We start from the raw sequence: 27,972 nt of genomic DNA, 5'->3' as shown, positions 1-27,972 counted from the left end.
GACTAAGACTGGGATGCCATTAAAGTTTATGTAAAGGCAGGCATCCCGATACTTTTGGCAATATATTGTATGTGCGTTGACACAACTTAACTGGAATTCTTTAAGCAGAACTCAACCTATCAATTTAACGTTTCGATTTTCCCGTCACGTAACTGTCACATTTGCTTGGTGCTTTCAATCAAATTGTCAAACCATCAAATAACTGGTTCATAACTGATTACATGTACAGCACCATGGCAGTTGAATATTAAACAGAGGCTAAGATGGCAGCTTCCTTGGATAAAAAATAGGAGGGTTTAGTTTAGTGTGAATGGGCCCTGGTTGTCAAACTTTTTTTTTTTGGTTGCAGCATTTTACATTCATCGGCCATCTTGTCTCTTTCAAAAATGTCATACAAATAAAATAAAAAATACAGCAATTAAAACAGAAGTTTTGTAATAGAGCTTCATATATACATCAACTGGATTTACATATTTACAAGTCCTCAATGGGGAATATGTTGTGCAGCTTTAAATGTGACAAATAAGTCCACATTTAACTGCCTATACATGCTGGTTTGTCATTTACATTCAAGTACTGGCAATCAAAAGTCGTAAGATGAAGATCAGCCCGGGAAGTCTTCTTTGGTCCAGTGTATAGGCTGTCGGTTTTACAGTTGGAGGTGTAGGCAGTAAAGTTGTTGACCCTGTAGAGTTCCGCCTGAGCCTTGCAACATCCGAACTTACTCATAAGCAGAAAAAAATCCCTTCGAAAGGCCTTGGTGAAAATCGCATATAGAAACGGGTTTGCACAGGAGTTCACGGGATAAAATAAAACTAGCAAAATTTTGGAATTGGTCACAGTAATGAGGGGAACTTTGAAGGCAGCGGAAATAGCAAAGAAGGATATGGGTGCCATGCATGTAAAGTCAGTGAAGATGAGTACTGCCATTTTTTTGGCTATTTTTGTGTCTTTATTTGTTGGCGTTAGTTCAGGATTTTGCACAGCAATGTAGATTTTGATGTAACAGGCACAAATGATGATGAAGGCCAAGACATTAAGCACCAAAATTAGTATAATATACGCTTGAGAAAGGGGTGTCTCTATATCCATCGGTAAGCAAATGCTAACCTTGATGTAATTGCTGACCCCGACGAGTGGTAAAAGGGCGATCAGCAAAGAAAAAATCCAGCCTCCCAGCATAATCAGGATGGCATGGCGCAGCCGCAGCTTTCGGTCTAGTTGCATTGCATAGGTTATGGTGTGCCATCTCTCCAGGGTGATCACAGTCAATGTATAGACTGACAGCTCACTGGAGAACACTGTGAAGAATCCCGCCGCACTGCATCCGCTTCCTGTTTGCCAGTCAATAGCATGGTTATAATACTGACTTTTGGTCTTGGAGTCCACTGCTGCGATCAGAAGTAAGTAAATCCCCATACAGAAGTCTGCAAAGGACAAGTTGCACATTAGGAACCGGGGAACGGTAAGTTTATAATGGCTGGTCAGAAGGACTAACAGAACCACAGCATTGCCTGCGATGGCAAGTATACTAATGAACCAGATCAATACTCGAAGAAAGTCATATCCCATGATGTCTTCACAAGGGTTGAATGCGTCTGGCTCTGGAGTGCACCTCAGTGTTCTAGGATGACATAGATATTCATAATCTGGTGCCGGGTCAATGCTGCAAAAATAAGGTGCAATCCTTAAAGCTTTTAGATAAAATAATGAATTATATTATCAACCATCTAAAATTTAGCATTGCAAATTCCTACAACACAATTAAAATTCATGACAGTGGGGGTTATTTACTAAAAGAAAATCCACATTGCACTGCAAGTGCCCTTGAAATTAAAGTCGCTGTAGATCCGAGGGGGACATGCAAGGAAAATAAAAAACAACATTTTAGCTTGCACATGATTGGATGATAAAATCAGCAGAGCTTCCACTCATTTCAGACCTACCCCTTAGAATTAGAGCGACTGCACTTCCAAGTGCACTTGCAGTGCAAAGTGGATTTGCCTTTCATATATAACCCCCAGTATGTATTTTTTTGTTGTATTTTTCTTTAGCATACAATTCATTTGTAATTTATTTTTCTATAATATATTTTTTGAATTCGGTTTAATGGTGTTTATTTGTTAAATCAATATTTAAAAAATAAAATGGGACTATCTGCAAAAAAGCCCAAAATATTTTTACCAAAATGGCACTGGCTTCAAAAGAAGTCCACCGCAAAACTGAAACACTTCCAGGAGATCGACAATTCTGGTAGATCTGGTTTTCCAGTAGAGTTCAGTGGTGGATTTCTCTTGAATGGAGTGCTTTTCTGGGGGCATGGGCCCACAGAATAAATAATCATTCGGAATCCCTGCAAAAGAAGGGACCGTGTTTTTATTTTATAGGGACTGTGTCCGATCTTCACTCTGTCTCCCTGCCATTTTTTTTTAACCCCCCTCGCTTACCTTGTTGCCAAGGTAACTCACCTGCCCAGCGGATCCAGCACTGTCCTGCTGAGTTCAGCTTCTCTTCTGCCCCTCTTGGTAATGCTCTGCCTTCTTCAGTAAAGTCTTCGGGAAGCTACTGACGGGAGCTCCTTGATGACATGCTGCTAGCCCTCCCCTCTCCTTCTTTCTCAATAAAAGGCTAAGCCTCCTGGGATATGTGACGTACATATCTTAGGAGGCACAATGGGCAAAGCGCATGTCATTCGCCTAGTCAGGGATCTTCAAACTTTTAAACAAAGGGCCAGTTTAGACTTTGAGGTGCTCGACTGTGGCCAGTGAGAGTAGAAAATGCCCCAGCATCAATGAAAGTAAACCATGTCCCATCATTGGACCCCGCGCTCCAGTTTGGAGTCCACTGGTCTTGGCAAATGATGTGCATGGGGGGGGGGGGGGTAGTTTTAATTGAAGAAAGAAAAAGTAAACAAAGGAAAAAATAATGTCCTATTCAGCAAAGGGGAGGAGGGTGGATGGAAGGCAATTTTATAATGGAGGGTGAAGATCTCCTTTTAAGATATCTCTGGATATAATGAGGAAGCCCTAGTACTACCCTTGCCCTTGTTAACTGCTCCTTCAGACAGGAGTGCATTTCTGGTAGTGTTGATTGTGGGGTAGGTAATTAATCAGTCCCTTCTTTTGCGAGTATGTCTGTTTTTCTGCTCCTGAAGAATGGGTATCCAGATGAGTTGCATCTCTTTAGGTGGACGTGTGTCACTCCTTTGTCATATTTAGCTGTGTGTGTGTAATCTAATAATGTCCTAATATTCAGGATTACCAACAACATGCGCTATATAACTTAAAGTTTGTAGAGACCTGACCATCACACCCTAATGAGCTTGTTGGACATCCCATTCCAAATAATGGATATTGATATGGAATGGGCCCACCCTTTGTGACTATACAGCTTTCTCTAATCTTGCCACAAGTTTGGAATTGCGCAATTGTCTAAAACAGGGGTCTTCAAACATTCTAAACAAAGTCCTGGTTTATTGTCCTTCAGACTCTAGTAGGGCCGGACTATGGCCAGCGGGAGTGGAAATTTTCCTGGCATCAGAGGAAGTAAGCATAGCCACATTTGGTATCGGGGGAATAGTGCCCCCATTTTTGGTGCCAGTGGGAGAAATGGTGTCCCATTGTTGGTGGCAGAATAGTGTCTTGTACCAGTGGGAGGAATAATGCCCCAGGGGCCGGACAAAGGCAAGTAGAGGGCCACATTCGGAGTTTGGAGACCACTGGTCTTAAATATCTTGATATGATGTAATATTAACCGGACGCTTCAGTGGAAACCTGAACTCAGTAATTTTGATAGGTGTCCATGGCTGTATAGTGTAGTAATAAATTGCCCTGGTTGTATGTGGTTTTACTGCTGTAGGGCTCATTTACACTGGTGGCAGGGAGACGATGTGTTGTCTGTATAGCCTGAACATTGCACATGTATTCAGGGCGATTTTGCCGTGCCCTTATTTACTTAAATGGGTTGTGTTTGGCATTGGTACTGCCTGCTGAAAGTGACGGTATAATTTTTGCCATTGCTGTAGCATGTGTACAACTGTTTCCAGGCATTGTGTTAGATTAAGGTGGATGGTCTGGGGACATTAAAACCAAGACCTATTTACTGCCTAAAGATTACTGTGACAGTGCTGCAATCTTCTCTGCAATCCAAGAATGGCTCCAAAACCCGGTGCCTCAATTCTAAAATTCTAAGGTCTCTGGAACCTTCCATGAAGAAATGCTGGCACATTGATAAGTGATTACTCTTTATTTTAGGACAGTGAAATACAGCCAAAAAGAACCCCCTGCCTACTGGCCACTTTTACCCCCTTCCTGCCCAGGCCAATTTTCAGCTTTTAGCGCTGTCGCACTTTGAATGACAATTGCACAGTCACGCAGCACTGTACTCATGTGAAATTTTTATCATTCTGCACTAATGGGCACTAAGAGGCAGCACTGATGAGGAGACATTGGCACTGATGGGCAGCACTGATGGGCACTGTTGGGGCTGCACTGATAATCAGCACAGATGTTCCTTTTCACATTGGCTGATCATGTGGTAAAGAGCCGCTGTAATTGACTTTTTACCCTGATCTGTGATGGCTGTGTCCAAAAGACACAGCCATCACAGAGTGTGATGGGTACGTGCTGCAGCAGGCATGCGGGGGGCACAGTTCTGGGAGGATGTCGACAGACGCCCTCCCAGAACTGGACGCCGTTTGGCTATAGCGCAGTGGAGAAGTGGCTAATCATGACTCAAGCCTGAACAGTCAAGACGCGTTGGAGTTCTTTTTGGCTGTATTTCACTGTCCTATAATAAAGAATTATCTCTTTTCTGATTTATAGTGATGTTCTGCAATTTTTGTGGATTATGTTTACTGCCTCCCTTTCGTATGTGTGAATGAACCCTTTGTATGATTCCTCATAAATAAAGTTGGCAATACGCTATTAGAATTTTTTCATTCAGTCTGCAGGCTGAATGAAAAAAAGAACGTCTTCCTCCATCCATGCTATATAAGCGCAGATTGACAACGGCAGCTGTGAGAATGACCTAGCAGTGCCTAATTCTGATTCGATGCAGCTGCTGTTCAGCCAAAAAATTTCTAATTAAAATAACAATGTATTTTTATATACAACTAAACATACATAAGACCTGAATCCAATTTGCTATCTGCTGTTTCTCCCCCCCATGAAAAAAAAGTTTTAGCTGAAGTATATAATATAACTAAAGGCAAAACATATTTTTTTGTTTTGGATAGAGTGGAGAGGAATTAGAACCCCTATCAGGTTTTTATTGTTGCCTGGCTTCTAGTTAGTTAGTTCACCCTCTCTATTTGTCCTGTTTTCAAAGTGAAAGTAACAAAAAAAAATCGCAGAACAGTAATAGAGGGCAAGTCTTCCATTCGGCACTCTGAAGATAACCTCGGATTCCTGCACTTTAGTGGGATTTCCTCTCACTTCCTGTTTGGCTATAGGACAGGAAGTGAAGGTAGGAACGGGTGACAAAACAAACCTGGCAGTGGTATACCCATCTATTAATCCAAAAAATAAAAATAAAATAAAAAATATATAGTTATTTATTTATTTGTGCCTTTAGTTCTACTTAAAGAAAAGAGTGACACCACTATTTAGCCTTGTAATAAAACATTCACCACTGGAGTCCATATACATAAAAGAAACCAATGTGTGATTCAGTCTGACAATTATCGTTGGTATAGCTGCTCTTAAAATTATCATGGCTTACTAATAATTACCTTGTGTCATTGGCTAGCTTCCGAGGACTCGTATCACATTGGCTTGTCAGGTTTCCAAAATAGTATAGAGGAGAATTTAACCTTAGGAAAAAAAAAAGAAAATTTTTAATCGTATTTAATCTGTGTGGGGACTATCTACAGTATAAAAGGAATACAGTAGAAGGAAAAAAAAAAGTGAATAAACAAGCTCCAAATTTATTTTTTCCCAGAGAACTAAGGAAAAACCTCACTGGTTGCTCTAGGCCAGGGGTTCCCAACCTTATGAAGAGCGAGGGCCACTTAAGCGACTTGGTAACCGGTCGCGGGCCACAATGAGCAGAGCAGGTGAATGACGGGTCCGTGCAGAGCGGACACGGGCACAGCCCACTCTACTCTATGGGTCCGCCGATCCGATTCGCCCTCATGGAAGGGGATTGATCCCCCCCCCCTTTTTTTTTTTTGCAAATCAGATTGGAGGTAGGCGGGTGTAAAGGGACACAAATCTGTTTACATCTGTCGTTTAAAAGAGGTGAATGGAGGGTCCGATTGAGTTGGACCGATTGAGTACATTTGGTATCACTCCGCCTGTGGCAAGAGACGGCGCTATACAGGAAGCATCAGCTTATTCAGCTCTGCTCCACAGCCGCTTGTTTTGCCGGCTTCATTAACAACACAGATGCTCTGGGATGGCGGGTCTGCAACCCATGATCTGAGTTTGCCAATCTGCCATACCACAGAAGGAGGTCGGGGGCCACATCAAAGGGCTCCGCGGGCCACATGTGGCCCACGGAACACTGGTTGGGCACCCCTGCTCTAGGCCATAAAATAATGAAGAGACACCATATGATTTCATATTGTCGTTTAATCCATTAAAAAAAAAAAAAACACTCCTGCCACCCCAGTGATTTTTGCAAAAGTACAGAATTTTAAGGCTTGACATGTTTGGTATAATTTGTATTCCACACAATCTCAAGCATACGCTATATTGTCAAAAGTTTTGTGACGTCTGCATTTACACACATGAACTTTAATGTCATCCCAGTCTTAGTCCATAGGGTTCAATATTGAGTTGGCCCACCCTTTGCAGCTACAACAGCTTTAACTCTTCTGGGAAGGCTGTCCACAAGGTTTAGGAGTGTGTTTATGGGAATGTTTGACCATTCTTCCAGAAGCGCATTTGTGAGGTCAGGCATTAATGTGGATAAGAAGGCCTGGCTCAGAGTCTCCGCTCTAATTCATCCCAAATTGTTCTGTCGGTTTGAGGTCAGGACTCTGTGCAGGCCAGTCGAGTTTCTCCACCCCAAACTCTCTCATCCATGTCTTTATGGACTTTTTATTGTGCACTGGTGTGCAGTCATGTTCAGACATGGAGCCATGGCTCGGTCCCACCCCCCCCCCCCCCCCCTCACTGGCTCACTGACTTTGATTGACAGTAGCAGAGGCCAATGTCACTGGGAGGCTGTGTCTGAGCCAATCAGGAAGGAGAAGGTCAAAAATAATTTGGTGGAGGTGGGCTTTTGATGTGGGGTTGTTCTTCAGGGGTTGAGCTTGGCCTTTTAGTTCCAGTGAAGGGAATGTTTAAGGCGTTGGCATACCAAGACATTTTGGACAATTTCCTGCTCCCAGCTTTGTGGGAACAGTTTGGGGATGGCCCCTTTCTGTTCTAACATGACTGCGCTCCAGTGCACAAAGCAAGGTCCATGAAGACATGGATGAGTGAGTTTTTGGTGAAGGAACCTGACTGGCCTTCACCGAATCCTGACGTCAACCTGATAGAACACCTTTGGGATGAATTAGAACAGAGACTGCGAGCCAGGCCTTCTTGTCCACATCAGTGCCTGACCTCACAAAAGCACTTCTGGAAGAATGGTCAAACATTCCCCATAGACACACTCCTAAACCTTGTGGACAGCCTTCCTAGAAGAGCTGAAGCTGTTATATCTGCAAAGGGTGGGCCAACTCAATATTGAACCCTACGGACTAAGATTGGGATGCCATTAAAGTTCACGTGCAAGTAAAGGCAGTAAAAGTCCCAATACTTTTGACAATATAGTGTATGTCAACGCTTCTGAACCAGTGCCTGACGCCTGCGTCCACTTTCTGAATACCGGTAGGGGCACCTGTTATACTCCAGGTTTGAGCGGCGCTCTAAGTCCGTGATGACAGTGACTTCCCATTGCTACAGATCACTAATGCCAGAAATAACAGTGATTTGTAACTAGTGACGCAATCACTACAGTCAATGACGATTTGCCGCTAACAAGTGATTTCCTCGCAGCTTCAGATTAAACTTGTACCACTTCCCTGTGTTAGCATTTGCTATTACAGATCATTCTCCTTCAGCAATTTGTAGTTAAACCATAAAGGTGAAAGCAGAGCTTCTCACCAACATGTATCGCTGCACAAACTCCATGCCTCAGTGACTATGCCGCATATTCCTGTAAAATTACCAGGTTAGCGATGCCATAGAAATTAACTATGGTCTCCGAGCCAGAAACCACAGAAAAAAAATGTTTTGAATAAACCGTTCTGACGTGGCCCTTTAGAATATCTGAAGAGGCAACAGGCTGAAATCACAAAATGGTCCATGTAGCGGCTATATGATTAACCATTTTGTAAAATTGTTGACCACTTGATAAGAATTAATCCCCTTTCATGACCAGGCCGTTTTTTGCAATACGGCCTGCATTACTTTTATCTGACAATTGCGGGGTTGTGCGACACTGTACCTAAATACAATTTATTTCCTTTTTTCCTACAAATAGAGATTTCTTTTGATGGTAATTGATCACCTCTGTGGTTTTAATTTTTTGTGCTATAAATGAAAGGCCGACAATTTTGGGGGAAAAAAAAACCCTATTTTTTACTTTCTGCTATAAAACATATCCAATAAAAAAAATTTAAACAATCAAATGTCTTCATAAATACAGGCCAATTTGTATTCTAGACAACTCTTTTTTTTTTGGGGGGGGGGGGGGGGGGCAGTGACACTAATACAGTGATGATCAGTGCTAAAAAATGCATGCTGTCACTGTACTAATGATACTGGCTGAGAAAGGGTTACCGTCAGGGGAGATCAAAGGGTTAACTGTGTGCCTAGCCAGTGTTTATGTATACTGTGTGAGGAGCTTTTACTAGGGAAAGAGATGGAATTTATTCTCTGCTTTGCAGGAACATACACTCCATCCCTTCCCTACTGTCAGAACGGTGATCTGCCTTGTTTACATAGGTAGATCACAGTTCTGTCCCTCTGCCTCATGATCGGTGGGTGCCGGAGGACATTGTGTACCCGGTTCCCGCAGATCCGTTTCCGCTGTGTTTTTTGTACTACGGCACTGCATCGCTTTAACTGACAATTGTGCGACGTTGTACCCAAACAAAATTGATGTGATTTTTTTTTTCCCCACAAATGGAGCTTTCTTTTGGTGGTATTTGATCATCTCTGCAATTTAGATTTTTTGTGCTATAAACAACCGGCGTGTGCATGCCCACAATACCACGAACACGGACCGACGTACAGGTACATCAGCCTGCGCAGCCGAGCTGCCTTGTCACAGTATATATGCAGAAGGCGGTCGGCAAGTGGTTACTTTTTTCTTTTTTTTTTTTAACTCTTTTCCTTTTATTTTTTTAGATCACTTCTATTCCTACTACACAGAATGTAAAGATCCCTTGTAATAGGAATAAGGCATGATAGGTCCTCTTTACAGAAATATCTGGGGTCTATATGTCCCCACATCCAGTGGTGGCCCGTCCACCCCCCAATCCAATGCACCCGGCCCCCAATCTACATGCAGAGCACCAGACACATGAATTCCAATGGGTTTTTTTTTTTTCTTTTTTTTTTAGGAGCACATGATTAGAGCTCTAATTGGCTTAAAAAAGAAGGGGCGGGGGGGCTCGGGGCAAAGAGCACTGCGCCCTGAGCCCACCCAGTTGTGTGACAATATTCGCTATTGTCATCCTGATTCTCCTTCTGGCCAATCAGGAAGAGGGTCCTGAGACACGTCACCAGAGGAGAAGTGATCATATTGGCGGATGAGGGGGATGAGACGCAGGGTGAAGCTGCTGCCCAGAGGAAGCGCTGCCCGTGACCCTCTCCTCTATGTTGGAAAGCCTGCGATTAAATTAAAAAAATAAATTGCAGGCTTCCCAGCAAAAAAAAAACAGCAGTGTTTACATCGGCCGGTGCCGGTGACATCGCTTCCGCCCTCCATGGGTCATAGAGATGGCCGGGAAACATCTGGTCCACAGCCAGCTCTAAGGTAAACTGCTCAAGCTCCTCGATCTCCGGTCTTGCCCGTGTGAAACACTGAAGGGCACGAGGGGGGGGGTTGGGGGGCGGTCGCTGCGGTTTGTCCCCTTCTGCCTCCTGTAAAAGCAATAAAGAAGCTAAACAGCCACTATGATGGCTTTTAATGCAGCTGGAATGCAGGAATCATCCAGATATTGCCACTTCAAGTCCCCAACGTCCTATAACATCAACCCGGGGGAAGTGGTTAATATGCCTATAAAGATCTGCCTACTCTAAGAATCACGCAATTTAAAAACGCCAGGAAACTCTGATTCCTGAATTGGACAAATCATTATGAATAGAAAAATGATTGAAATCCTCGGATTCACCTGGCTGCCAAACCAAATCACTTCTGTAGCGGTATGCCTGGAATTCGGCTCTAAATGTGTTTTGATGTTCAGTTCAGTTGTAATTAGTTACAATATGTGGAATAAAATAAAATACAAAGTATTATTTAAGTAATTTGGAATTAATGAATTATCAGCTCCTAACAGATTGGTAAAGCCGCCATTTATTTTATCACTGCAATTATCACATTGTTGGTAATAATCTTATTATGTATTTGTCCGGGAAAGCTTACATCGCAGTGGAGCTGCATTGGCTGAGTTGGCTTCCAGTTTTAATCCATTATTTTTGCCTTTCTGGATTGCAAATAGTAATCAGCTAAACATCATTAACATAAGCTGCTTCTGTAAACCTGTATTCAGGAAGATTAATATGAAGCATCGTGACGCTATGGTGTTACTAATTTAACAATGTGTTTGTAATATGTGGGTATCATTTTTTTTTTTTTTTTGACCATTCACTCTGTTCAAGGAAACTCACGAAATGGAGATATGTTGTGATGTCCCAGTATTAAAAGAGGTGTATGGGATTTTTTTTTTTTTTAAATCATACCTAGGTGGATACAGCATCCAATGTTGCATCTGTCCCCCACTGGCTCTACCACTGAGAACCTAGTGATCAAACACCGCCGATCGCTTGGTTCTCAGGGCTCCCCGAGCAGAGAGCTACAGACTGTCATTCACAGCTCTCTGCTCTGCCCCCCTCCTTGCTCATTGGAGCGCTGGGCTGTGGAGGGGGTGAGAGCAGCCAGATTGAGCTCTCAGCAGCTCGCTGAGAGGCTGAGATGGTTGGCGGTCCAGGCATGTGGGCGGATCCCGACCATATGGTCACAATCGTTCCCGAGCTTTGGACCGGCTTTTCAACGTCAGCTGACAGCAGGCTGAAGAAGATGAACTGCACTACTGTGATCCATAGGAGAAGTACAGCCAAACAAGCTTTGAGTTCTTCTTTGAGCAGGGGCGGCCCGTCCATGAAGGGCGCACAGGTGCTGCCCCTTCTATCCACACCACCCCTATATGGTTAATGGATAGATTCATGCGTAGCCACTGCAGCCACCCCCTATTCCTGCATCAGGCCCCTTTCAGGACGCCGGGTGCATGAATTACAGCAGCGGGGGTGTTTTTTTTTAAGCACCTGATTAGAACCATAGGCTCTAATAGGCTTCAATATAGGGTGGCATTGCGCTTGGAGCCCACTCAGGTGTGTTAAAAAAGCAAATGAATATTCGCCTCCACATCATAGCATCGGGTAGGTGAGCGCCATCTCATCTCATTCATCCCTGTTACGTTTATAAGTCTCGGTAGTAATACAGCTATCACACATGACTTTGGCTCCCGCCAAATAGGTGAATGTTCTGGCTTTCATCTGAATGCCCAAACAGCCTAGTGGCCATAGTGTGGTCATTTCTTCATTGCCAAATCAGAGGTAGACATGGAGCTGAGGCCACCTTGTTATATCACCGGGTAACTCCTGCCCCTATGTTTACCTGTTATTCGACTGTGTCCCTGAACATGACCAGTTGTATTCAGAGTTGGTTTGTTTTTTTTTTTTTATTGGTCGGGTCTGCATTTTTTTGTGTTTTTTAATAAAGGACTTTGAGCACTTTTTGGTTTTGGTTCCCCAATACTTTTTCACATGGGAGGGTTGGGATCCAAATTCTGATAAGCCCCTGGCCTGCAGACCCCCACAAACACCAGGTCAGGGTTGTGGGGAAGAGGCCCTTGTCTCCATAAACATGGCAGCCTTTCAGTGCTTAGATCATACTCTGCACGCTGCATCAAATTGGGCTGCATGGCTGTCATCCCAGAAGGAAGCCTCCTCTATACATGATGCACAAGAAAGCCCGCAAACAGTTTGCTGAAGACAAGCAGACTAAGGACATGGATTACTGGAACCATGTCCTGTGGTCTGATGAGACAAAGATAAACTTATTTGGTTCAGATGGTGTCAAACATGTATGGTGGCAACCAGGTGAGGAGTACAAAGTCGAGCATGGTGGTGGGAGTGACATGGTCTGGGACTGCATGAGTGCTGCCGGCATTGGGGAGCTACAGTTCATTGAGGGAACCATGAATGCCAACATGTACTGAAGCAGGTAATCCCCTTCCTTCAGAGATTGGGTCACAGGGCAGTATTCCAACGTGATAATGACCCCAAACACACCTCCAAGACAACCACTGTCTTGCTAAAGAAGCTGAGGGTAAAGGTGATGGACTGGCCAAGCATGTCTCCAGACTTAAACTATATTGAGCATCTTTGGGGCATCCTCAAACGGTGGTGGAGCGCAAGGACTCTAACATCCGCCAGCTCTGTGATGTCATCATGGAGGAGAAGAAGAGGAATCCAGTGGGAACCTGTGAAGCTCTGGTGAACTCCATGCCCAAGAGGGTTAAGGCAGTGCTATAAAAAAAATGGTGGCGTGGCCACACAAAATATTGACACTTTGGGCCCAATTTGGACATTTTCACTTAGGGGTGTACTCACTTTTATTGCCAACGGTTTAGACATTAAAGAGGAAGTAAACCCTTCCAAACAACTTGGACCTATAGGTAAGCCTAGATTAAGGCTTACCTGTAGGTCCAAGCAATATCTCCTAAACCTATATGGTTTAGGAGATATTTGCCCGAAAATGGGCACCGCTGTCTACGGCGCATGCGCCGTAGACAGCGGCGCGCAGGCGCACTAAATGCGGCAAATCCAAGAATGGATTTGCCAAATTTGTCGACTCCCGTGCGCATGCGCGGGAGTGACGTCATCGCGGCTTCGCCGTATGACAGCAACGGAGCTGCGAGGCGCGACTCCCGTGCGCATGCGCGGGAGTGACGTCATCGCGGTTGCGCCGCTGTCATTGGTCGGAGCTGCGAGACGCCACCAGCAAGATGGACGCGGCGGACTACAGGGATCAGCGGCGACTTCGCTGGCTCCTGTGTCAGGTAAGTGACACATAATGAGCTACTATGCGATGCATAGTAGTCCATTATGCTTTACCTTTGCAGGGAAAAAAAGAGGAAGTAAACCCATCAGGGTTTACTTCCTCTTTAATGGCTGTGTGTTGAGTTATTTTGAGGGGACAGCAAATTTACACTGTTATACAAGCTGTACACTCACTACTTTACATTGTAGCAAAGTGTAATTTCTTCAGTGTTGTCACATGAAAAGATAGAAGAAAATATTTACAAAAATGTGAGGGGTGTACTCACTTTTGTGAGCTACTGTATATCCTATATACAGGGAAAATCTTTTAAGTTGTTTATTTCAGTAAAATACAGATCATTACTGATTTAAAAACATAAAAAGTTAATTATGTCAGTAATGCTGATGTATTTCTTCAGACAAAAAAAAAAAATCAATAACTGAAGTTTAATTGTCCAGAAAGCTTGTGAAAGTCAATCATTAGTTGGGGTTAAGTCTATTGCATATTCATTCAGGACAACATTAATAGACTATGAAAGGGCACAATGTCACCTCTGAGAATGAAGAACTTTGTTCACTGCCAAGAATAGTTTAGTTGTGCTTGAATGATTGCAAGAAAGTAATGTTTTTTTTCAGGTAAACTGTAGTTTGGGGTAATTTATTTCTATCAGTTTTACATTTTTCTAGACTTCTGTGCAAAGCAATGTAGGTTTACTAATACAGGGTTCTCTGACTGATTTTATCTTGGTGCAGTGCTGCATTACAAGGCAAAAACAGATCAATAACTCATCTGTCTCATTTGGTTTTATGTATAAACTGCAGCTTGAGCTATTGAGCGCTGTGTTTTTTTTTTCTTTAGCAAAGTAGTTAAGGATAGCGTGGGAAAGTGCATGAAAATTAGGCTAGAGCGCCACCTGCTGACTTACAATAAGATTATAAATTATTGATATGAAATATTTATTATATATCGCCCAACTACAAAAAAGTTTTTTACTTGTTGCTTGAGCAATAAGAAGTGTATTATTTAGCTAATAGGTGTCGGCTTTTTGGTACTACGTGAAGCATTATAATATATAGTATGTATATACACTATATTAACAAAAATATTGGAGCGCCTGCCTTTACACGCACATGAACTTTAACCTCTTGCCGACCAGCCGCTGCAGTTTTACTGTGGCAGAATGGCACGGCTGGGCGAAACGACGTTAACTTACATTGCTTTGCCTTTTGGCCACTAGGGGTGCGTACACCTGCAGCGTGTGCCCGGAGACGATGCGAGTGCCCGCCGGGCACCGAGATTGCTCAGGACAGAGCGAGAACTGGGATCTGTGAGTGTAAACACACAGATCCTGGTTCTTTCAGGGGAGTAGAGAGAGATCTTGTGTTCATACTATGTATAAACACTGATCTCTCTCAATCCTCCTAGACAGTCCCCTCCCCCCTACAGTTAGAACACACCGACCTAGGTAAAACAGTTAACCCCTTGATCGCCCCTAATGTTAACCCCTTCCCTGCCAGTGACATTTATACAGTAATCAGTGCATTTTTATAGCACCGATCGCTGTATAATTGTCAATGGTTCCAAAAGTGTTCAATATGTCCGCTGCAATATCGCAGTCCTGATTAAAAATCGCTGCCATTACTAGTAAAAAAAAAATAATAATAAAAATGTCATAAATCTATCCCCTATAACTTTTGTGTAAACCAATCAATATACGTTTATTGCAATTTTTTTATTTTTATTTTTCTTACCAAAACTATGTAAAATATATATTGGCCTAAACTGAGGAAAACTCAGTTTGGGAATTTGGAATTTGGGATATTTATTATACCAAAAAAAAACACAGAGGCGATCAAATACCACCAAAAGAAATCTCTATTTGTGGGAGAAAAAGGATGTAAATTTTGTTTGGGCATACCTTCGCACGACCGTGCAATTGTCAGTTAAAGCGACGCAGTGCCGTATCGCAAAAAATGGCCTGGTCATTGAGCAGCCAAATCTTCCAGGGCTGAAGTGATTAATGGCATCCCAGTCTTAGTCCGTAGGGTTCAATATTGATTTGGCCCACCCTTTTCAGCTATAACAACTTTAATTCTTCTAGGAAGGCCATCCACAAGGTTTAGGAGTGTGTCTATGGGAATGTTTGACCATTCTTCCAGAAGCGCATTTTTGAGCTCGGGCACTGATGTTGGATGAGAAGGCCTGGCTTGCAGTCTCCACTCTAAGGTGTTCTATCAGGTTTATGTCAGGACAGTCAAGTTCCTCCACCCCAAACTCGCTCATTCATGTCTTTATGGACCTTGCTCTGTGTACTGGTACGCAGTCATATTGGAACAGGAAGGGGCCATCCCCAAACTGTTCCCATAAAGTTGGGAGCATGAAATTGGCCAAAATGTCTTGGTATGCTGACGCCTTAAAAGTTTCCTTCACTGGAACTAAGGGGCCAAGCCCAACCCCTGAAAAACAACCTGACACCATAATCACCCCCACCAAATGATTTGGACCAGTGCACAAACCAAGGGCGAGTTTGGGGTGGAGAAACTTGACTGTCCTACACAGAGTCCTGTCCTCAACCCGCTAGGGATGAATTAGAGCGGAATCTACAAGTCAGGCCTTGTCGTCCAACATCAGTGCCTGACCTCACGAACTTACTTCTGGAAGAATGGTCAAACATTCCCATAGACACACTCCTAAACCTTGTGGGCAGCCTTCCCAGAAGAGTTGAAGCTGTTATAGCAGCAAAGGGTGGGCCAACTCAATATTGAACCCTACAGACTAAGACTGGGATGCCATTAAAGTTCATTTGCGTGTAAAGGCAGGTGTCTCAATACTTTTGACAATACAGTGCATATCAACATAGAGGGTGTTCTAGCAAGTTTGATAAATTTTGGGCCCCATGGCTGGACACACTGGGCTATCCCCGATAGACTATAATATGGATAGGTTATTGTAAACTAAATGCCCGGTTGTTTTTCAATGAATCCGCCATTCAGCAGTTGATCATTGTCTATGGTTACCTGTGTTGGTACTTGGCAAAGTTTCAGAATGGTTGGAGTAATGCCGCATACACACGACCGGACTTTTTGACGGACTAGGTCCGACGGTGTTCTCGACTGACTTTTGGTGGAGGTCCAACGGACTTTCTGAACGAACGGACTTGGCCACACGTGACCGGACTAAGTCCATTCGAAAGTTCGTTCTTTTTGAACGTGATGATGTAAACGGGACTAAACAAGGAAATTCAATAACCAGTAGCCAATAGCTGCCCTTGCGTCGTATTTGGTCCGTCGAACCAGCACACAGACAAACGGTTTTCCTGATTTTTAGTCCATCGGATAGATTTGAAACGTTCTATTTCTAGGTCCGTCTGATTTTTATTTATTTATTTATTTATTTATTTATTTATTTTTTTATAAAAAGTGGTTGGACTAGCTCACACATGATCGGATTGTCCGACGGACTGATCCCGTCAAACCTAGTCTGCCAGAAAGTCCGGCCGTGTGTACGTGGCATCATACTACTGTGCTTTGGTTTGGATGGACGGTACAGCTCAGTGGTGTATTTACTTGATGTAATTGCTCTGGAACTTGTAATGTTTACCTACATTATTCAATGGATGTTCTTTGAGAGAAAAAAGTATATATTAATGATGATTATTATTCTAATAACTATTATTATATTGCAATAGCAGAATTATAATAAAAATTAAAACTATTTTTTATATACAGTTCAAGACTTTTAAATGTGGTTTTTGCACCACAATGGGGTTAATATACTAAAACGGAAGGGTGCAAAATCTGGTGCAGCTCTACAAAGAAACCAATCAGCTTCCAGGTTTTTTTTTTTTTTTTTTTGTCAAAGCCTAATTGAACAAGCTGAAGTTAGAAGCTGATTGGCTACCATGCTCAGCTGCACCAGATTTTGCACTCTCCAGTTTTAGAAAATCAACCCCAATGCAATAATTATAGGGATGATAGGTATTATTATTATAATAATAATTATAATACTTATTACTATAACAATAATCATTAGTACTATTATTATTAGCAATAGTAATAATATAATAAAAATAATCATACTTTATTTATGTATTTTATATATACATTTCAAGACTTTTAAATGTGTTTTTTGCATCACAATGTAATAATAATAGTGATGATGATCAGTATTATAATAATAATAATTATTACTATTATTATTATAATAATTATCAGCACTATTATTAGCAATAGTAGTATTAAAAATAATCAGAACTTTTTTATATATATTTCAAGACTTTTAAATGTGTTTTTTGCATCACAATGTAATAACAGTGATGATGATCAGTACAATAATAAGAATAATTATTATTATTATTATTACTATTATTATTATAATAATTATCAGCACTATTATTAGCAATAGTAGTATTAAAAATAATCATAACTTTTTTATATACATTTCAAGACTTTTAAATGTGGTTTTTGCATCACAATGTAATAACAGTGACGATGATCAGTACAATAATAATAATTATTACTATTAGTATTATTATTATTATTATTATTATTATTATAATTATCAGCACTATTATTAGCAATAGCAGTATTAAAAATAATCATAACTTTTTTTATATACATTTCAAGACTTTTAAATGTGTTTTTTGCATCACAATGTAATAACAGTGACGATGATCAGTACAATAATAATAATAATTATTACTATTATTATAATTATCAGCACTATTATTAGCAATAGTAGTATTATAAATAATCATACCTTTTTTATATACATTTCAAGACTTTTAAATGTGGTTTTTGCATCACAATGTAATAATAATAGTTATGATGATAGGTATTAGGATAATAATAATAATTATTATAAATATCACCACTATTATTATTAGCAATAATCGTATTATAATAAAAACAATATTTTTTTTATATACATTTCAAGAAATTTTAAATGTGTTTTTTGCATCGCAATAAGAGAATTTTTTGCCGATATGGATATTATTTAAAGTTTAAAGTTAGTGCTTTAATACAAAAGACAAGTCTTTTTGACTTAGGGCAGTGAGGCATTATTACTGAAGATATCAGTAAGCTCTGGAACTGCTCCGTGGAGGAAATTTTCCTTTTATTACATTCTGCTGTTCGTTGCCAAGGAAAAAAAAAAAAAAAAAAAAAGGAATATCAGTGATAGTGGGATTTAATTACCCACAGTGTGTCAAAAAGATGTCAAGGGATTTCTAGTTATAAGTTTCACTGCTTCTTATTTCTCTCTGGCAAAACCATTTAAACTGGGTATTTTTTATTTTATTTTTAATTTTTTTTATAAAGCAGTAAAATTAGAATAGCGTGTGATACACAATCCAATAAAGCCATAACGATTTCATTAACAAATAGCTGTAGTAACTTTTGAAATAATTTATTGAACGCACAGCGGCTTAGATCTGGTTTAATATATTAACTTGTATTAGGTAGTTAACGTTCTATCATAAAAAAAAGATCTCCCAGGTATACCTAAGAGGTTAGAAGGTTCTTCTGCAGGCTAATGAAAAAAAAGTCCAAGAAATTAAATACGCTTATTAATTTTTGGGTTATTACACACTACCTTGTGCATATTATTGGTCATTACTTATACTGTATCTCTTGTTTTATATAAAAGCAGCATGGCTTATTATTTCCATGCATGTCATTTAATTTGTTATAGAAATAGATGTAAACCCAAGACTTAATGAAATTGTAATATATTGCAGCTTACCAGTGCTTGGTAGCTGTATTATGTTTTTGTTTTTTTGTTTTTCGTTTTTTTTTGTTTTTTTTTCGAGCCCTTGCAACTTCTCAAACAATGTTATTAGCATTTCCAGCTATGTCCCGCGTGCTACAAAACCACTCCCATCTCATGCCCCTGGGATGAGGAGGGGAGGAAGTGTTTGTAATCTAATCAGAAGAGCTGCCTGGGTAGACATTGCTGCTCCTCAGGGGTGTTGTCGCCATTGAACTGGAAATTTCTTACTGCCACTGCAGGATCCTATGCGAAAAATGTAAAGACCTAAAACAGTGGAAAAAAAGAAAACAAATGCAGCCATCACATCTACAGATGAGTAAGCTGTAATATATTACATATTTATTTTTGAATTTAGATACATTTTAAATTACCTTCTCGTTACATTCTGCAGTCACCTATTCATTTTTACAGCAACCAAATAAAATTAAAATGTGCAACACAGTGGCTTAATGGATTTTGTCCATTGTATGTATATACTGTATATGCATGTCAAGTAAGGGCTTTAGATTTGTAAGCTCCTTGAGGGCAGGGACTGATTTGAATGTAAAGCGCTTTGTAAATTGTCTGTAATGAATTAAAATGTATTTTTCGGGTTAAGTTGCTGCAGTTCTAACTACTAACAGCCAAGGTGGTGCTGGGCACATGACTGAGCCCTTCTTGTTTTATTGGAATCAACAGGAACAAAGAAACAGGAAATGACATCACAACCACATAGCTCTCTTAGAAAAGTCAATGCATCATGCAAGCATTAAAGTGTTACTAAACCCAGGACCCTGCATTCACTATATCTGGTCTCCCACAATCCACGGAAATGCAATTATATTAGTACAGGATACAGGATTAAACAGCCTTTTTACACAATGCGGAGGATTCCATAGTGAGTATAACAAGCATGTTTTACTCCATGTTGTGGGTCTAATAACACTTTAAGGCTGAACTCCAAAATTATATTTTTTGTATGCTTACATGGGCCAGCCTGGCACGATGTAAGTATGCATATCTGATATCTGGAGGGGGGTCCACTGGGGATTTTCTAAATCACTGTAGTAGTCTGAGCTCCATATGATAGTTGTGATCTTCCTGTGCGAGCAGCTTCCCTTCTGCACACTGATCACAGGGGGTTGGTTGCTCGGCACCTTCAACATTTATAGAGTGCATTGCATTTTTTCAATGAATACAAGGCGTTTTCTGATTGGATGAGGTGGAGATCATAACATGGCCACCCCTTCTCTCCCACTGTCTTTCATTAACCACTTGCCCACCCATGCTATATTCGAATGATGACTACAGCGCAGTCGCCCAGTTCTGGGAGGCCGTCATACGATGGGAGGACATGTACACTGATTATCAGTGTCCCAATTATCAGTGCAGTCCCAACAGTGACCACTAGTGCTGCCAATCTGTGCTGCCAATCAGTGTCCATCGGTGCCTCCTCACCAGAGTCGCCTATTGGTGCCCATCAGTGGTGCCTATCAGTGCCATCAATCAGTGCCCATCAGTGAATCCCATCAGTAGAGCTGATCAGTGCCCATCAATGCAGCCTATCAGTGCCCGCCAGTGCAGCCTCATCAGCAAAGGAGAAAAATGACCTGTTTGCAAAGTTTTCTAACAAACTTTGAAAACTTTTTTTTTTTTTTTTTTCAAAATGTTCGGTCTTCATATATTTAGCAAAAAAATAAAAAACTCAGTGGTGATTAAATACCACCAAAAGAAAGATCTATTTGTGTGAAAAAAAAAATGATAAACATTTTTGGTTGTGTAAAATTCAGTTTCAACTATTGAGCTCTGTAAACAATGGGTTTTGTATGAAAGTGAGGAAGGAGTGTCATGGTTATGTAGTAATCTTTCTCTGTCAGTTTACCTCTCCTCGTGTTCAAACTAAGAGGCCAGCCACTCTTACCTGGCTGTTTTTATAACCTCTCCTATAAGCATGTCTCCACCCCAGGCCCTATCAGGGAACCCTATATTAACCTATGCACTGCAAGCCAGCCATCCTGATCCACCATTGTGTATTCATTGTAAGTTTGGCTTCCTGTTTCCTGCTTGCCGTGTGCTCTTCATTTGTCTCTGTTACCAACCTTGGCGTGTTATCGACTATTCCTGTCTGCTCGTGACCCTGACCTTTTGGCACGTCCCCGACTATCCCTGTTTGCCTGTGACCCTGAACCTTTGACGTGTACTCTATTGTTCCTGTCTGCTAGTTGCCCTGACCTCTGCCTTATTCCTTTAATATCCTTGTTGTTCCAGCCTGCTGCCTCCTTCTCCTGTAGTCTACCGTGAGCTGTCTGACCCTAGGGGCCGTGACCTGGAGCCAGACTGCAGCACAGTCCATCCTCACCACTAGAGGCTCTGGTGAACACCTGCTGGCTCTTAGACTCCACTCCCTGGGTAATCTATGCTCTAGCTCCCACTGGGATCTGTGTTAGTGATCCAGTAGACCTGCTTCCTGAATCTCCCTGGGTACTAGCCGCAGCAGTCAGTCCTATGCAGGCCATACATGGTCGAATTTCGAACACATTTTCTTTTCAAAATCAGAAAGTTCTTTTTTTTTTGTGATCCAATGATGCCACCATTGATTTTCGAAATTCGGCTGACCAAACCTTCAATTTTACCTCATGTTGCTACAGAAAATAATTTTTCAGGCCGGGAATCTTCTTTTCTCTCCGTAAATTTTCTTTCCTTATTACATTTCTCGCACGATTCTCCCATCATTGATTAGAAAATCGTTTGTTTTTCCAAAAATTTCCAACATGTCCGATTCCTCAAATTTGATTTCCGCACAAAAATTGGCTGTTGCTGCAGCCCACTAATGGTCCGAAAATTCTTAGCTGCGATTTTCGAAAGAAAATTCTTTCGAAATTTCGAACCGTGTATGGCCGGCATTAGGATTCACTATGCTAGCTGTGCACTTCCGACTCCTACAGAGTGCATCTGTCACCTGGTCTCAGGTGTCCTGACAAGGAGATTGAAAAAAAAAAAACTAAAGAGGAGCCTTAATCCACTAGCAGAAATCAGAATGCATGCTATTGATATGCAATATTTAAATCTTCAAGCCTGCTAAGACTAATGCCGCGTACACACGACCGTACTTTGACGGACTTGGTCCGGCGGACTGGAATCCATCAGACAATTCGATCATGTGTGGGCTCCAGCAGACTTTTTCTTCCCAAAAGTCTGGCAGACCTAGAAAACAAAACTTGCTTCAAATCTTTCCAAGGGACTCGAGTCCGGTCGAAAAATCCGGTCGTCTGTGTGCTAGTCTGACGGACTAAAACCGACGCTAGGGCAGCTATTGGCTACTGGCTATGAACTTCCTTATTCTACGTCATCACGTTCGAATCCTTTGGACTTTTGGAATGATCGCGTGTGGCCAAGTCCGTTCGTTTGAAAGTCCAGTGGACCTCAGCTGCAAAGTCGGTTAGCTAGTCCGCCGGACCAGGTCCATTGAACAGTCCGGTCATGTGTACGCGGCATTACAGTCAGAGACAGCAGCACCTTAGACAATCTCACACTGCAGATATACAGCTATGAGGCTTTAGAACAGCAGTGCCTAGGCCGAGTCACATGTCAGAAAGTGCACCGATATTTTTCAGTGGGAATTTAGGACAAAAAGTTATATTTTCAGGGTACTGCTTGGGCACAATTAACATTTTTAGATAATCCTGTTAGCAATAGCTCCACTTACCAGATTTGATATCCTAATCTTGTCTAATTTTTCTTTATAATATTCTCCCTTGTTGATAATTGGGGTAACGCTCTTATCGGTTTTAATTCCATAGTGTTTTTTTTTTTTTTTTCTCAAACAGATGAAAGTTTTCTATTAAAAAGGGAAATGTTTGGTCTTGACCCCCTTGACCTGCATTCTATGTGTAATCATCAAACTTGAATACGCCGTTCTGGTGAAGGTTTCTGTGGAATGTTGCAGGTGATTTGTACAGATTCCAGTATGTGAAGAATTCTGTACACCTGCTTGAAGAACCGGCATGCGTTTTTATCTGGCATTTTCAGTGTTTTATTTGACACTACTAACTGTTGACATTTTTTACAAATTAGTAATAGAAATAGTTTCTGCTTTATCTCTTAAAGATAATATTATGTATGTTATCGGAGCCATTTCTTTGTTGTTTTGTAAAATCCACATTGTTCATATGTATTTCCAACAATAATAAAATTTGCTTATTTGATTTGCCCCCCAAGAAGTAACATCTTACAGTCCCCTAGCTTGGCTTTATCTGGCCCTTGGGGGACTATTCCTCCCACTGACACCAACAAGGGGGCACCATTCCTTCCATTGATACCAACAATGGGGAACAACTCCTCTCGCTGACACCAACAATGGGGAATTTTTCCTTCCACTGACAGCAGTGATGGGACACTATTCCTCCCACTGACGCCATCAATGGGGCATAATTCCTCCCAATGATTTAAACAATTATGCACAATTCCTCCCACTAATACCAATGACGGGCCACTATTGCTCATTCTACTGACTATACAGTGCCTTGAAATATCATTCATAACCCTTGAAATTTTCCACATTTTGTCATGTTACAACCAAAAACGTAAATGTATATTATTGGCATTTTATGTGATAGACCAACACCAAGTGGCACCTAATTGTGAAGTGGAAGAAAAATGATAAATGGTTTACAATATTTTTTACAAATAAATATATGAAAAGTGTGGTGTGCATTTGTATTCAGTCCCCCTGAGTCAATACTTTGTAGAACCACCTTTCACTGCAATTACAACTACAAGTCTTTTTGGAGATGTCTTTTCCAGATTTTCACATGTAGAGAGTGACATTTTTGCCCATTCTTCTTTGCAAAATAGCTCAAGTTCTGTCAGATTGGATGGAGAGCGTTTGTGAACAACAAAGTCTTGCCACAGATTCTCAATTGGATTTAGGTCTGGACTTTGACTGGGCCATTCTAACACATGAATATGCTTTGATCTAAACCATTCCATTGTAGCTCTGGCTGTTTAGGGTCGTTATCCTGCTGGAAGGTGAACCTCCACCCCAATCTCAAGTCTTTTGCAGACTCTAACAGGTTTTCTTCTAAGACTGCCCTGTATTTGGCTCCATCCATCTTCCCATCAACTCTGACCAGCTTCCATGTCCCTGCTGAAGAAAAGCATCCCCACAACATGATGCTACCACCACCATGTTTTACAGTGGGGATGGTGTCTTCAGAGTGATGCGCAATGTTAGATTTCTTGCACACATAGCATTTTGCTTTTAGGCTAAAAAATTTAATTTTGGTCTCATCTGACCAGAGCACCTTCTTCCACGTTTGCTGTGTCCCCCACGTGGCTTCTCACAAACTGCAAATGGGACTTCTTATGGCTTTCTTTCAACACTGGCTTTCTTCTTGCCACTCTTCCATAAATGTCAGATTTGTGGAGTGCATGACTAATAGTTGTCCTGTGGACAGATTCTCCCACCTGAGCTGTGGATCTCTGCAGCTCCTCCAGAGTTACTATCGGCCTCTTGGCTGCTTCTCTGATGAATGTTCTCCTTGCTCGACCTGTCAGTTTAGGTGGACAGCCATGTCTTGGTAGGTTTGCAGTTGTGCCATACTCTTTCCATTTTTGGATAATGGATTGAGCAGTGAGATGTTCAAAGCTTGGGATAGTTTTTTAACCTAATCTAAACCTAACCTAATCCTGCTTTAAACTTCTCCATAACTTTATCCCTGACATGTCTGGTGTGTTCCTTGGCCTTCATGATGCTGTTTGTTCACGATGTTCTCTAACAAACCTCTGAGGGCTTCATAGAACAGCTTTAATTATCCGGAGATAAAATTACACACAGGTGGCCTCTATTTACTTATTAGGTGACTTCTGAAGGCAAATGGTTCCGCTAGATTTTTGTTAGGGGTATCAGAATAAAGGGGGCTGAATACAAATGCACCCCACACTTTTCAGATATTTATTTGTAAAAAATTTTGAAAACCATTTATCATTTTCTTTCTACTTTACAATTATGTGCCACTTTGTGTTGGTCTATCACAAAAAATCCAAATAAAATACATTTACGCTTTTGATTGTAAGATGACAAAATGTGGAAAATTTCAAGGGGTGTGAATACTTTTTCAAGGCACTGTAGGCACTATGTTTTTTTTCCCACTGACACTGGGGCATTTTTGACTCCCATTGGTCACTCCGGGTCCCCCTAAAGTCTAAAGGGCAGTAAACCGGCCCTTTGTTTATAAAGTTTGGCGACCCTTGCCCTATGGATAGTATTTAGGTGTGCTGATTTCTTGCCATTGTATTGATCCCGCAAAGCTTAATGAGGTTAGGGATACCCATTATTTTTTTGTAATCTTTCACTGTAAACAAGTTGTCCTATCCTCTTAATTACCTACCTCTAAGCTTTCAACCAAAACTCCAAAAATCATAATTACTCCTATGTCACATGGTAAATACTAGACCCCATGCAGAACACCTTGCAGAAAATGCTGTAAGCTTTGAATGCACATGCTCCATGTATGCTGTAGATTTCAAACAACCAAACTCACACAACTGACTGTTTTCCCTTCACCTTGGGGTGGGGAGGACATGTTATTAAAGGAACTCAGCTGCTAAGATAAATGAACAATAAACTTAGGTATTGATGAAAAAAAGCACAAACTACTTAGTTTGATGAATGGACTGAAATACCAGTAAGTCCTGGGGATACGAAACAAGCTTACAATCTATTGTCAGATTTTTATTGCTGTTGTGTCCATGCTAGGGAGATTCACCCTTTAAAAATGTTATAGCTTGGCTACGTGAAATTAGCTACTAATTTCACCTTTATCAAAAGGTACCCATAGTCCATTTTTGTTCTTTGAGCCAACATCACTACAGCCCAAATTTCAGCATTGTGTTGTTGAGCTTTGATGAAGGGGTCTCTCAGAGCCACAAAGCATGATAGTTTGTTTCTTGAAGTTACGTGATGAAATAAAATTATTTGGACTCTCAACCAGTGTTCCTTCTTTAAATTTCCTAAAATGTTACAATTGCCATTAGAAGAGCTGGTGAGTGGAAATCTTCCAATGGAGGACAATTGTTCAGATGACAACTGTCTAACCTCATCTATCACCACCTGTTGTGTCTCTGGAACTTGAAGTGATTGGAAATCTCCCCAATAGGACAGGACAAAAACAAATAAAACAACCGACTGGGTTGTATTATTACTCTATCCAAAACTAAAATGTATATGTGACAAACCCAACCGGGACAGAGGCTTTTGGAGGGAACTAGGGTCTAGCCTTCTACCCACAGATTATGGTTTATGGAGGAGACTGGGGATTTTGTCTTCTTCACTCAGTCAGAACATGGAAAAGAGTTCAGTTCAGCCTCTGATCCCATGGAGAGAGCTGATAATTCTCTAATGGTGGACAACAACATGATGAACGCTGAGAGTGAGGCTTGGAATAATTCCCTGAATAAGGACAATAAAGCTTCCCTTCTGGAGTGGATGGAAAGAGGTAATATTAATCTTGTGCAGGTGAATGGTCAGAGCAAATATCGTAGCCCTCCTGCAGACTGGGTTGGAGAAGCTTCTTCTCTTGGGACAGAAATATTTATCAACCATCTCCCCCAAGTAATCTATGAAGATAAATTAATTCCACTATTTCATACTAGAACTGCACAATTAATCGTTAAAAATCGAGATCTCGATTCAACCCCCCTGACGATCTCTATAGCAGAGTTTGCCATTTCTTTCATATAACAAGTGGAGAGACTTATCTGCTCACTCAGCTGTCAAAATAAAACACCTGGGCAGTCTTCCAAGTTTTTAAAATGAAACATTGTAACTAACTTCATTCTTAGATCAAAGGGAATCTTCTGTGTGTAAAGAAAAAAATCCAGGCAGTCTGCCAAGTTTTTAAACAATGTGTAAATGCAGGAAGTTTAACCACTTAAAATCTAAATCTTTTTCTGACACTTGTTTCTTAAGTTAAAATCAATATTTTTTGGTAGAAAATGACTTGGAACCCCCAAATATTATATATATTTTAGCAGGAAATAAAATGTCAATTGCTGCAATATTTTATGTCACACTGTGACCCAGCGGTCTTTCAAATGCATTTTTTGGGGGGAAAAATGCACTTCAATGAATAAAAAAAAAAAACAGTAAAGTTAGCCCAATTTTTTTGTTTTAATGTGAAAGATGATGTTACGCCACAAGAATCATGAGAGAATCGTGATCTATCTTCTATGCAAAAAAATTGTGATTCTCATTTTAGCCAGAATCGTGCAGCTCTATTTCAGACTGCTGGAACATTTCTTATGATGACTTTTGTAGTGTACAGATTACACCAGTGAAAGCCAAACACCCGACAGACAGCATGTGTAATGTGCATTGTGTATCTATGGGACTGGTGCCAAACGGTCTAGGTGGGCACTGACCTGAGTCACCTAGGCTTGTTTAGGTGACTAGTTGTTTATTAGCTTACTGTTTATGTTAGCTGTTCATGAGATGTACTGATATTACTATTTACAGTTTGTATTATTATTATTATACAGGATTTATATAGCACCAACAGTTTGCTCAGTGCTTAACAAAATAAAGGCAGATATTACAGTTACATTACAATTTGGTACAAGAGGAATCAAAGGGCCCTGCTCATTAGAGCTTACAATCTAAAAAGGGAGGGTCAATTGATACAAAAGTTAATAACTGTGGGGTAGAGCTGATGGAGGAAGTAAAACAGTGTATTAGTTAGAAGCAGAATAGGCTTCTTTAAAGAGAAGGGATTTCAGGGATCATCTAAAGATGGATAAATTAGGGGACAGTAGGACCGATTGGGGTAGGGAGTTCCAAAGGATGGGAGAAGCTCTGGAGAAATCCTGGAGGCGAGCATGGGAGGAGGTGAAAAGGGAGCTAGAGAGCAGGAGGTCTTGGGAGGACCGAAGAGAGCGGCTTAGTTGGTATTTTGGGACTAGGTT

The 27,972-nt window shown here is 41.1% G+C and overlaps 1 protein-coding gene across 2 annotated transcripts in view; it reads right to left on the bottom strand.

The window, feature by feature from the left end:
• Positions 1 to 418: 418 nt before the first annotated feature.
• The window catches only part of LHCGR (luteinizing hormone/choriogonadotropin receptor), a 225,149-nt gene continuing 197,595 nt past the window's right edge, over positions 419 to 27,972 (bottom strand). For both annotated transcript variants that reach the window (XM_077485600.1, XM_077485599.1), the window contains 2 exons: positions 5,732 to 5,812; positions 419 to 1,666 (listed from right to left, as the gene is read on the bottom strand). In XM_077485600.1, coding sequence (XP_077341726.1) covers positions 535 to 1,666; positions 5,732 to 5,812 — 1,213 coding nt within the window. In that variant the 3' untranslated portion in view covers positions 419 to 534. The remainder of the gene's footprint in view (positions 1,667 to 5,731; positions 5,813 to 27,972) is intronic.

The sequence above is a fragment of the Lithobates pipiens genome, unplaced genomic scaffold (genome assembly GCF_037356315.1).
Source record: "Lithobates pipiens isolate NorthernLeopardFrog02 unplaced genomic scaffold, aLitPip1_a1.2 Scaffold_18, whole genome shotgun sequence".
Taxonomy (NCBI): Eukaryota; Metazoa; Chordata; class Amphibia; order Anura; family Ranidae; genus Lithobates; species Lithobates pipiens.
Note: the sequence above shows the minus strand (reverse complement) of the source record. Positions and strands in the feature narration are given on the sequence as shown.